Source organism: Aulostomus chinensis, chromosome 5, assembly GCF_037954235.1.
Source record: "Aulostomus chinensis isolate RoL2024-O1b breed Wild chromosome 5, RoL_Achi_v1.0, whole genome shotgun sequence".
In the NCBI taxonomy this organism is placed as follows: Eukaryota; Metazoa; Chordata; class Actinopteri; order Syngnathiformes; family Aulostomidae; genus Aulostomus; species Aulostomus chinensis.
The window spans coordinates 25,102,579-25,113,913 of NC_141324.1; the positions used below are offsets into that span (position 1 = coordinate 25,102,579).

The following is an 11,335-nucleotide window of genomic DNA, read 5'->3' on the forward strand; positions in this document are numbered from 1 at the left end:
CGTGACCCTGAGGAACAGCTGGTGGGGGCTCCTATGAGGAGCTCGGTACGAGCGGTGTTTGGTTGATGGGGGAAACAACAACAAGCTAGGCATCATGAGGGTCCCCGAAACACTGATCTGGGCCGCTTTTTTCATCCAAAAGGTGAGCAAAACCCTGCGCGTGGTTCGTTCGCCAGAGCTCCTCTGCGTGTTTGCGCCGCGTAGCGACACCAGGCTGTCAACAACAGATGTGATTTTTTTTCCTACCTGAATTTTACCGCAGTGGAATGAGTTTCAAGTTGGGATATTCGCTAGACCTCGGAGCAGAAATGCTACGAGGACTATTTGTTCTAAATCCTATTCTAGGAGGTTAAATGGAGCGCGGGGGGGTAAGTTTGGGTGTGTGGTTCCGTGTTAAGCGCGTAGTTGGTGGTACGCATACCGAAACGGCCGGGGTGATGCTTGCTAGGTTAGCATAACGTTACTAAATCCCACACTGTGGAGCCTAGCAGGAGGGCTCACCGGTGCCTGGCTTAGGCCACTCACTGGCGCGGAGAATGGTGCAACACAACTCAGGGCCCCACTCACAACTCATTTAAAAGGTAAATGAGTTGGACCACCCGTGTTCAAAAGAAGCACACAGCACGGTAGAAACGGACCGCACGTTAAAATAACATTTTGGGGTTTACATTCCGCAACAGTAGGTGGCAAAGACACGCCTCAATCTTCCTCTGAGTGGGTTTGTGATTCCACGTATTAGAGAAGATTTCCAACCACAGGACTCATGGATTCCACTGAGAGCAAATCATTTATGAGCCAGTGTATGTAATAAATGGTGAAAGTACTAGAAAAGAGTATGTGGGCAGTGTTGTTATTCGTCTAGGGTTATGATTAGTGCTGATAACACAGATTCATTATTCCCAACTGCATTTTAGTTAATAGTGATCATAGCGGATAAAACAGGGTGGCTGAACTCTTAACAGTGGGAGAAACGTGTGTTAATTAGTCAAACTCAAATTCAGTTTTATTTTTCCAGACACAACCACTGTAATTTCAGGACACATGATATCATATTTTTATTTATTTTTAATTAAATTTGATTTAATTTCTTTGACAGACAAAAGAATACATAATTTGAATACATACATACATTTGAATACATAATTTTGGGTTCTTGGATTATTCACTCTTTTTTTTTTTTCTTCCAATAATCTTGACATTTCATAAACTGAACAGTTTAACACCCGCTCCTGAAAATAATCTTAAAATTAATCGATGATGAAATGAATCATTAGTTGCAGCTGTAACCAACATACCGGACTACCGAAACGGTGAAGGAGCAATTGAACATAAACACTCAGATGTGAGTTTATTAGGTGCTCACTTTAATTTCTGCTGTTATAGGACATGTTAATTAAATTTAATGGTCATAGCAGAGGTTGTAGTTTATGGCGCCGTTAAATAGTAATGATTTTGAAATGTGCGCTTGAAGCGTTGATCGTATTTCATCCACCACATCTGTACCAGGGAGGGTGCACATTAAAAAGGCGTCAGTCTAGCAAAATATGCACATAAATAAGATGTGACCTTAAACCACGTCAATGTCGGCGAAAAGAGGAACTCAGGATGTCTTCTCCTAGTTGAGCAACGTTTGTTTTTGATGTTAATATTGTCACACAAAATCATCCGTCTTCCAAAATGCCGTGTTGAAGAATTTCACAGTGAGTGAAAAGTTAGGTCATGATTTCATGGTCAATCATGTGTTGTCATGGCAACAGGTGGCAGGAGAATACGGCATGGCCCATTTCAGTGACAAGGGCAAAAGCAAAGGAAAGGACTACTGTATATTCTTCAACTCCCAGTGGGCTCGACTACCTCAGGACCTCAATAAGGCGGTAAGTCAAGAAGAATAAACAGGAAGTGTTAACAAGTGTCGGTCCGGTCCAAATACTCATCAATTAATCGCTTGGTAATCAGACGATGAACAGTAAACAGTGCCCAGCCAGTTTAGACAACAATGCCAAACCACAGCGTGTCTTGATATCAGTGAAATGTTGCGGAGGAAGCCAAGTGTTGGAAACTGGAAATGAATCTCTAACATGGTAACTTTTTTTTGTTTTGTTTTGTAGTCACGTCTCCAGATCTATGACCTGACCGCATCGGTCCTGTGCTCGCCCTCTGAGGTCCCCGAGGGGGGGTTTCCTAACCGTATCCCCATGGTGATGAGGGGAAACTGCACTTTCTATGAGAAGGTGCGACTAGCGCAGCTTAATGGTGCCAAGGGCCTGCTCATAGTCAGCAAGGACAGACTGGTAAACATATTTATAACGTCTTACGGGTGACGCACAAATTAAATTGTCATCAATTCTACAGAATTCAGTAGAAATTCAGTTGATGTGGTTTATTCCCTCCCCCAGACACCACCGGCAGGTAACAAGTCTCAGTATGAGGAGATCGACATCCCCGTAGCACTGCTGAGTTACGCCGATATGCTGGACATTAGCAAGGTGAGAGCATCAGCAAAGCTAGAGATACTGGAGTGGATCCGTGGCTCCCACCTTTGCTAATGAGGTTGCTAATGTTTGCAGACTTTTGGCAAAGGAAGACTGGTTGCCATGTACGCGCCCAACGAGCCGGTGCTGGACTACAACATGGTGATCATCTTCCTGATGGCAGTGGGAACGGTTGCCATAGGAGGCTACTGGGCCGGCAGCAGAGACAGTAAGAAGTGAGTTGATGACATGAAAACATGATGTAGAGAAATAACTCTGCACCATAAGAGGCATAACTTTTGAAGTAGCAGCGTGATACGATACAACACAACTGAAGCCATTTTCTTACCAAAGCGTTCCAGAAAAGTCAAAGGCCGCTAACTGAGCAGTGCCACTTGAAAACATACAGGTTGACTTTGTGGCTGAGATAACTAAAAGTTGCAGGAGCAACAAATTTTCATCTCCCTCACGGCGTTAAGTGCTGTTGAGAGTGAAACCTCTGACAGGTGGACTCTGCCGTTCTCACGTTAGCGGGAGTATCAGACCCGATCAGCTCCAACCTGCAGTAGCAGACGTACGCAGCTCAGAGGAGGAGCTTAACCTGCAGGTCATCACAAGCAGTGGTGCATCAAAGGCTAAACTGATTTTTGTTGTTGTTTTTGGAGCGGAGGGTATCTTCGAAAAGGCTTGAACAAATGTTTTTCCTCTGAACTGACCGCATATCACCCACCATAGAGGTAGCACGAAAGGAATTCAGGGGGAAAAAAAGCAATTTATAAGTGATGATGCAGTTTACAGAAAGTTTCCATTTGTCCGTGCATGTCATGACTTTAGCCCCAGTGCCAAATTTAAATGGAAGTTTATTGGGTGGAATGGGGGGCGGGGGGTCATCTCAGGGGAAGATTTTTTTCACAATATTCTTGGCAGAGCTTTACAACCGTATGATTGCTCGGTTTTTCTCTGGGATGAGCATGCGTGTCTCCTCTCTTCAAACCAACCACACCACTGAAGGGCTGCCGTGTGGTTTATTTGAGGCCGTGAGAGTGATTCACCGCTTTAAACCAATCCAAGTTCGTCCTTTCCCACAGTTGCCAAGGTGACTAAGCAAGGGCAACATCAGATGGGGTCTCTGACGCACAAGACCACAGGCAAAAAAAATACACCAACAAAAAACATTTTGGAAATATGAGTGTGTGCTTTTAATGAGAGAAGCATCGAATAATGTGTAATTCCAATGATGGTAAATATTTGCCGCTGATGGTGGCCATCCTGGCGGCTTTGGTAAGTCAGAACCCCCCCCCCCCCCAAAAAAAACAACAATGTTTAATTAGCTTAAACACACAGAAGAGAAACAGATTAACGGCAGGTTGAGGACGCGGGTGCAAACAAGCCTCCTCGGGTCAGCCGGCTTCTCTGACTTTCATTTCTGCTCCTGCAGGCGCTACATGAAGCACAAGCGAGACGACGGGGCGGAGAAGCAGGATGAGGAGACGGTCGACGTCACCCCCATCATGATCTGTGTGTTCGTGGTCATGTGCTGCAGCATGTTGGTGCTCCTCTACTTTTTCTATGACAGCCTGGGTATGACACACACACACACATCTCACTCATCTCAACACACATCCTAAGTCTCAGTAATTCAGTCCCCTGTTGTCCGCTGGGACGGATATGACTTCAAAATGTCTTTGCTTTCATGACTCGGCACCAGTGACGGCTGTGGGCCGGAGGCACGGCTTTTTTTGGATTGTTCTATTCTGGTTAACGTGATGGCTAATGGATGTCTTGAGGGAATTTCCTCACATTTGGCACAGACAGACACATTTTTGAGGTCAAAGGTCACTGTCACCTGTGGTATTTCTCATATATTTTGGAACCACGCAGACGCAGTAATCATTTAGTATATAAACCTGGAAAGGAAGAAGTGATTTGGTCACAGAATTGTCCTTTAATGGGGGCAGTATTGGTAGGTGGTGGACCGAGCTGCACTATCATGTCATCATAATTTGAGAGCTGTATTTGAGAAGCAGATTGTCGGTTACGCAAAAAAGCGAGCGAAACGCAGCCAAACATCTCGACTGTGAGCTCGTGATTCCTTGAAGCCACTTCATCAGCAGTGGAGTCTGTTTCTTGTCAGGCCGTCGATATCAATGTGTGAAAAAAAAAAAAAACAGCGCGGTAAAATGGATTGGACACCATTTCACTGAAAATGGACAGCTTAAAATATCTGAAAAGCAGCTGTATTTTCACCCAGCACACTGAGGCCTTGTCAAAGAGCAAAACAAGAAATTCAGTGTGTTCGACAGGCCGCATGCACTCATTTCCTGCGTGTTTCTGCTGTTTCCTCACATTCTAGCCATCTGGGTCATAGATATCTTCTGCGTGGCCTCCTCAGTCGGCCTCTACAGCTGCTTGTGGCCTTTTGTCAGGAGACTTCCTTTCTGCAAGTGCAGGTAGGACTGTTAACCTCAAGGATTAATATCAATGATTTCATAAAAGACATTATCTAGAAAAAAAAATCGTGTACATGTGATGTCTTAGCTGTGATCATGTGACTTCAGGATTCCAGAGAATAACCTGCCGTACTTGCACAAGAGGCCGCAGATCCGCATGCTGCTGCTGTCGGCCGCGTGCATCAGCATCAGCGTCACCTGGATGGTGTTTCGCAATGAAGACCAGTGAGTAGAAAGCATTTCTCTGGAGTCACACGAGGAAGGAGGTGTTAACGAAACAGTGCAAGTGAAAGAATGACAGCAAATGAGTCTCAAGGTAAAGACCTTGTGAGACGTGGTTAACAAGGGTTCTTCTGCAAGAACTGGGAGTCAGTTTTAAAGTCTAACAACAGCTAACGTCACCCCAAGGGCTAAAATGTTTACCGTTGCTCAGCAACACCGTCAGCTGCTTCATGAACGTTCGGCTGTTGCAGTTCCGCTTGGAAAATAGTGATTTAATGATCTTGATTTAAAATCCAAAAAGCCGATGACTGTGGGTCCTTGAGCAGATTTGGAGGTTCCGATTGGGTCACAGAGCAGAAGAGAATAAAACTTTCTTCCCCAAATACAGAAAACAACTGTAAAGCAGAAGAACAGCTAGCAAGAACAGAAAAAAACACACAATTCTCTCCTATTATGCATTAAAATATATTTTATATCCATGGCTTCCACATGGCCTTTAGTCATGAACGCCTCTGCTGTCGTCAGGAGGGCCAAATCAGACCTCAGATCAGGTCATTATCCTGTCGTGTGTTCTCAGAGTTGGTCACTGGATGAAACTCCTGAGTAGAAGTTGGTCCGGATGTGAGAGAGACTCTCCTCAGTTAAGAGAATCCTCTTTACACGCAGAGGCGGCGCTGCCATCCGTCCTCGTCACCAACGGCAAGGTGATTATAAAAGAGGGAGATGATCGGATCCGTGTCTGGGCTCTTTCACGCTTATGCAGGTTGCACAGGAAAGTGTAAACCCCGTTTCAGTGACAACCAGCGTACAAAAACTGATAAACGGGGGGGGGGGGGATTACTTACCTGCATTTGCACAATCAACTTTTTTACGATCTTAAGATGAAGGTGCGTAACGTCAGCACAGGAGTCATTGTGGGTGTTGCTGGGTGTGTGGTAGGTGACATCATGATGATGTCGCGCCATCTGTGTGTGCTAACATGTTGGAGGTTACGATGATGATGGTGATTTAACTCTCTGGCTGGTGTCCCCTCAGGTGGGCGTGGGTGTTACAGGACGCCCTGGGGATCGCCTTCTGTCTCTACATGCTCAAAACAGTCAGACTGCCCACATTCAAGGTGTGCTATCAAGCCTAATGATCTACTTCAAAAGTTAGAAATCACAAATAAACGATGAAGTCAGTGGGTGTGTTTCTGTGTCTTTGCAGGCTTGCACTTTACTACTGGTGGTGCTTTTTGTCTACGATGTTTTCTTTGTATTTATTACACCGTTCTTCACAAAGGTGAGTGATTTCAGTGTCAGCAGCATCTGTGTGTGTGTGTGTGTGTGTCCTTCTTACATTACCATTGACTTTGTCCCTCATAGAGCGGAGAAAGTATCATGGTGGAGGTAGCGGCTGGACCCTCGGACTCCGCCACGCATGAAAAGGTGCGGTGCTTTCTAACTGTGGCCCCGTCAGCGCAGAGCTTAAGTAACACTGTTGTTTGTGTTCGCCTCAGCTTCCCATGGTGCTCAAAGTGCCACGGTTAAATTCCTCCCCCCTGGCTCTGTGTGATCGGCCCTTCTCCCTCCTGGGATTTGGTGATGTCTTAGTGCCAGGTAATTAACCACATGCAACCACGACCTTCCGGAGCTCAACGTGCTGCTGTCACAACCAGAAAGGAATCAGCCGACATTGACAGCAGTCACCCAGATTCCTGCTGCGCAAAACACTGATGTGGGCAGAGTAGAGTTCCTACTGCGGGAATACACACCGGACAATAATAATAATCACATGTTGGCTTTTGCCTTTTTTTTGTGAAAGATTTCACTGGGCCATTCATGAGATATTCTTTCTCAAAAATGGATGGGTTTTTTCACTCTAAAGCAGGCAAGCAACCTTCTCCACATCAAGGCCCATAAAAAAAGATCCCATATAGTTCTGCTAATCTGTTCTAATCTAATAATCTGTTTGAAATGCATGAAGGAACTCCTACAGCACCACTCCTTGTTTACAGGCAGAAGACACACCAGTCTAATGTTGGCAGTTCTCTTATAAACCGAGCATCTCAAAGTCACCTTCGTAGATTGATTTAATGGAATTTATCTTCTGTTTTACTTATTTAACCCTCAATGTAGTCTTCCAGGCAGGCAGCCACTTGTAACTCCTTGCTCCTGGCATCTATTGTGTGAGAAGTTACTGAGCCCGTTGGATGAATGAGGTCCAGTCATCTTGTCTGTAGTCGGAGATTTGCAGTGCTTTATTGACTCCAGTCCACCTCAGGACTGGGACCAGAGAGTCTCTGTGGCCCGAGTGTGAGGACACGTGACGGAATACACTTGCTGTCATTGTTGGTCTGAATGCCTCTTTGTCGTGTTTCCCATCAGGCCTGCTGGTGGCGTACTGCCACAGGTTCGACATATTAACGCAGTCCTCCAGAATCTACTTCGTGGCCTGTACCATTGGTATGTATGCGGGTCTCTGTAATCACGGCTGAGCATCTGACACACCCGCTGGACTCTGACTGACCGTCTGCGTCTCTCTGTTAGCTTACGGCATCGGCCTGCTGATCACCTTTGTGGCCCTGGCTGTGATGCAGATGGGCCAGCCGGCCTTGCTCTACCTGGTGCCTTGTACTCTGCTCACCAGCCTCACTGTGGCACTGTGGCGCAGGGAGTTGCCCCAGTTCTGGACTGGAAGTGGATTTGTGGTGAATACCAGTTTGATATGACAGCCTACTGCAGAAGAACGGAAAAAAAAAAAACCCCAAACCCGACTTAGTCAACAAATCTAGTCTAAATAAAAAGCAGAGTAAAGTAGAAGTTCAAGTTGAGTAACCCTTTAAACGATTTCATGTGTTTCAACTGCCTCTTTCTTTCCTGTTGCCCCCCCCCCCCCCCCCGCGGCTCCTTGCTCTTTCTATAACTGTGGCTGTGCTCTAGTCTGCTGCTGAGGGCTCAGCTGTCTGTCACTGCCACTGCAGGTATTGGATCGCGGCCCGCCACCTCACTCTGATCCCTCCCTTCGCTTGTTTTCTCGGAGAGAGAAAGCAACTGTTTGACGTTATTTTTCTGCATTCATTTGTCGGCGATCAATAAGTTGGCATCTAGAAAGTAAAGAGTCTGTGGTGGCACTAGTGGTGACGTGGACTAGCTTGTGGGGATTTAAATGACTTAACTGAGATTTTCTTTGTGCTTTCCTTCCTTTGTATCTGGGAGCTTTTTTTTCTCTGCGTACAGGAATACCTCTGACAACATAAACCTCCTTTGATTTGGGCTAAATCAGTAAAAACAAACTCCAAAAAGCCGTCAAGTCTCCTAAACCTGAAACCTGACAGAGGAATGACTGTATGCGTTTGGTTCTTTTTGTCTCCCGTCTCTTGATCTCATTCATTTTTTGCTTCCAACTCCATACAATCACCTTATATAGACGTTTATTTTTGTCCCTTACAGCCTGCCATAGTGCTTGCACCGATCAACTGTACTCAAACTGCAGCGCCGCAGACAGAGGGGCCCTCGACCAAACCAGAGCCACAAATCACAGAAGCCACCAATCAGAGCGAAGACCCGCCTCAGGACACGCCCCTAGCTGACAAAGAGGAAGACAAATCTAACTAAAACAAAAAACGGACTTCTAGTACTGTATTTTCCATCATGTTTTATTTGTTGTAAAGTTGTTGTGTTGCGGTTAATGGACATTTTAAGTACAGATGTTAATTTGCACGAGGTGCAAAGGGAAGAGCAGAGGAGATTTCTAAATGGCTGACTGGGCAGGGCCAGTTTAATAGACTGACCAACACAGGAAACCTGCACTGAAGCCCTGAAGCTTCCTCGACAAACAGTCTGAAGCTCCTGTAAAGGGAATGAAAACCTAAATCTGGACTAAATGTTCTGGTGACTTCCTGGACCTGGTCGCACCAGCATTTTTAACGACTAAATAGCAAAATACACTAAATTAAATGGAGTTTCTGCTCTCTGTGGAGTCAGTTACAGCAGCAAAGTACTGTTAATCTGTTTTTGCTCTGAGGTCAATATTTGTAAGCTCTGACATGCAACTACAGGTCACCTTTGAGCTTTGGAGTCATGCTGCATTCATGTGTTATTGTAAAATCAGAATTTCCAAGTTGCGACGGCGTTCTTCTGACTTCATTGATTCCACGAGCAAACATGGACACTGAAGAGCAAACGGGTTTGATTTGAATGCTCATTTGATGGACAGCAGCTGCTGGTCTCTGACCATGAAGAGCAAAGGGAAAGAATCAGGAGGTTAATGCTAATAACTTTGATAGCCAATTTAGCTCACGCCTCACAGACAGCAGTTAACAATAACATATTACACTTTATATATGATCATGAAATGATACTCAAAACACAAAACAACCTACCCTTCCTCAAGTCTGACCTGTTTCAGCATATATGACATCAGCATCTCATTAAAAATGTATCTCCATCTTGTTCAGTTTTTCTGACATTATGCGCCTTTTATGTGAATTTACACTGTTGAAGCTTGTTATTCAAATTAGCCTGACGTCACATGAATGCAGCATGAGAGGCATAAATGGAAGGAACTATCAGCTTTTGTTTGTTTGTTGTTTTTTAAAAAAAAAAAAAAACCTCACTTGTGTTACCAACAGGGTTTACTAGCATGGAATGCTAATTCCTCTCTTTAGTCATTCTTGACTAAAATGTACAAACAAAATGACATCAAGCTATTTTTACTGACGTGTGCTAGCAGGATGTTGGTTCCCTCTCTCCTGTGTACAGTCCAGCGTCACCAAAAACACGTCTGCCAGACCGACAGAGGTCTCTTCTTATGTCGTCTCTTCGTGTGTCGGGGCCTTAGAGGTCTCCAGAACAATCCATGTTTAAATCCTAAAGTGCTAACTGAAGTTCCAGATGGCCAAAGTCAGCGAGGCATGGTAAAGTGGACTAATGGAGATTAAAATACTTTTCATTCGAGCTGTCCAGGATGGCAACCACATAGTTGTGTGAAAAATTCCGTTTCAATTCAAACGCCTGTCGCACATCTGCACACCAGACCAAACTGCTGGAAGAAAAAGGCCTGATTATTGGATTAAATGTGGTGCTATCATGGTTGTTGACTGAGCCAAATCTAGTATTTTTGTTGATATTATCATTATATTTTCTTTTGCATGCTATCAGTTTGATTCTGCCCTATATAGTAGCAGTGTATAATCCACAGTGCAGACTTTTTAAACGGTGTAGCAACACTGAAAAACTGCACTTTTCATCCCTGGCAAGTCACTCATGTCTTCAGGGTTTGTTTCAGCCTTACTTTGTACACATGAAGAGTAACAGAATAAGATGCCTGAAAAATACAAGTACTGGACTCAGAAACGACATCAGGAATCGACAGGCCAACATTCCTAATCTGTGAGCAGACACAGGTTGTTTGACTCACCTATAATCCAGCAGACACTGAGGTATGGATAGAACCAGTTGTCCCTCTGTTCTGCTTTAGTTTTGATCCCTCGCCACCACCAGAGCCCAGCAGCTACTTCTCTCTCTATATCAGTAGAGATCTAATCAGTCTGAATTTCTGTGCTGGATTAGAAAAATTTTAAAGTCTCCGACATTTGGTCAAAATATAGTGCTGGTGGTGGCCCTCGCTGATCAGTAGCAGTGTTCTCCAGTACATGAGATTATTCATTCACAAGTATAATTTGTTGTCACCAAGTGGTTTTTAATGCCTCTATTGAGGAATACGTATAATAAAAGAAACATTGTATTTGATTCTTTTTGTATTTTTTGTTTTCCCAGTGTATTTTTATTAACCGGATTGGAACATTTTTGGTTTCAATCTTTAAATTCTCAAGACTTCTGTGGAGCTTCAGTGAGGATGCCGACGCTGTGAAAAGGTTCGCTGGGGTTTAACCTGAGCTTCTGTTTACACCGGGTGACCTATCAGATCAAGCGTTAGTGGGTTTGGTGGCTGCGTTTGCACTGCGCTAGAACCAAACATCAGCATACACATCTGTTGTCTGTAGTTGCACCATCAGTTGCCCTGGTCAACACCCGCCTGTGGTTCTGTGTCTTTAAACCATCACAATGACCCAAGTGTTTGAACAAGAGACCAGCAGTCGCAGGCTAGGACAGAGTCCGAGCCATACCATGCAGACTAACGAAAGTACTAATGAAGTACTACAAATGCAAGACATCTCTATGTCAGCCACAGCAAAAGAGTTTTGAGTCT

The 11,335-nt window shown here is 44.7% G+C and overlaps 1 protein-coding gene across 4 annotated transcripts; it reads left to right on the plus strand.

The window, feature by feature from the left end:
• Window positions 1-9: 9 nt before the first annotated feature.
• sppl2b (signal peptide peptidase like 2B) lies at window positions 10-10,858 on the plus strand. 4 transcript variants are annotated; one of them, XR_015115885.1, is made up of 15 exons: window positions 10-142; window positions 1,758-1,874; window positions 2,109-2,291; window positions 2,397-2,486; window positions 2,568-2,707; window positions 3,910-4,052; window positions 4,825-4,921; window positions 5,030-5,146; window positions 6,179-6,260; window positions 6,350-6,424; window positions 6,508-6,570; window positions 6,642-6,741; window positions 7,510-7,587; window positions 7,672-7,950; window positions 8,575-8,722. XR_015115885.1 is itself a non-coding variant. In XM_086204161.1 (15 exons), exons 1-15 carry the CDS (start codon window positions 95-97, stop codon window positions 8,737-8,739), a joined length of 1,659 nt encoding a protein of 552 aa, XP_086060287.1. In that variant the 5' UTR covers window positions 10-94; the 3' UTR covers window positions 8,740-10,858. The 4 variants fall into 4 exon arrangements, 3 of the variants coding, with proteins under 3 accessions (XP_086060287.1, XP_086060289.1, XP_086060288.1); XM_086204161.1 differs by having other exon boundaries at window positions 7,672-7,832; window positions 8,575-10,858; XM_086204162.1 differs by lacking the exon at window positions 10-142 and adding an exon at window positions 230-368 and having other exon boundaries at window positions 7,672-7,832; window positions 8,575-10,858.
• The last annotated feature ends 477 nt before the right edge of the window (window positions 10,859-11,335 follow it).

Excerpts from the sequence above, each read along its gene's own strand:
- sppl2b (XM_086204161.1), top strand. The coding sequence starts at position 95 with ATGAGGGTCCCCGAAACACTGATCTGGGCCGCTTTTTTCATCCAAAAG. Across the intron at positions 6,742-7,509 it reads TGGTGATGTCTTAGTGCCAG|GCCTGCTGGTGGCGTACTGC; the intron begins GTAATTAACCAC and ends GTTTCCCATCAG. Across the intron at positions 7,588-7,671 it reads CTTCGTGGCCTGTACCATTG|CTTACGGCATCGGCCTGCTG; the intron begins GTATGTATGCGG and ends TCTCTCTGTTAG.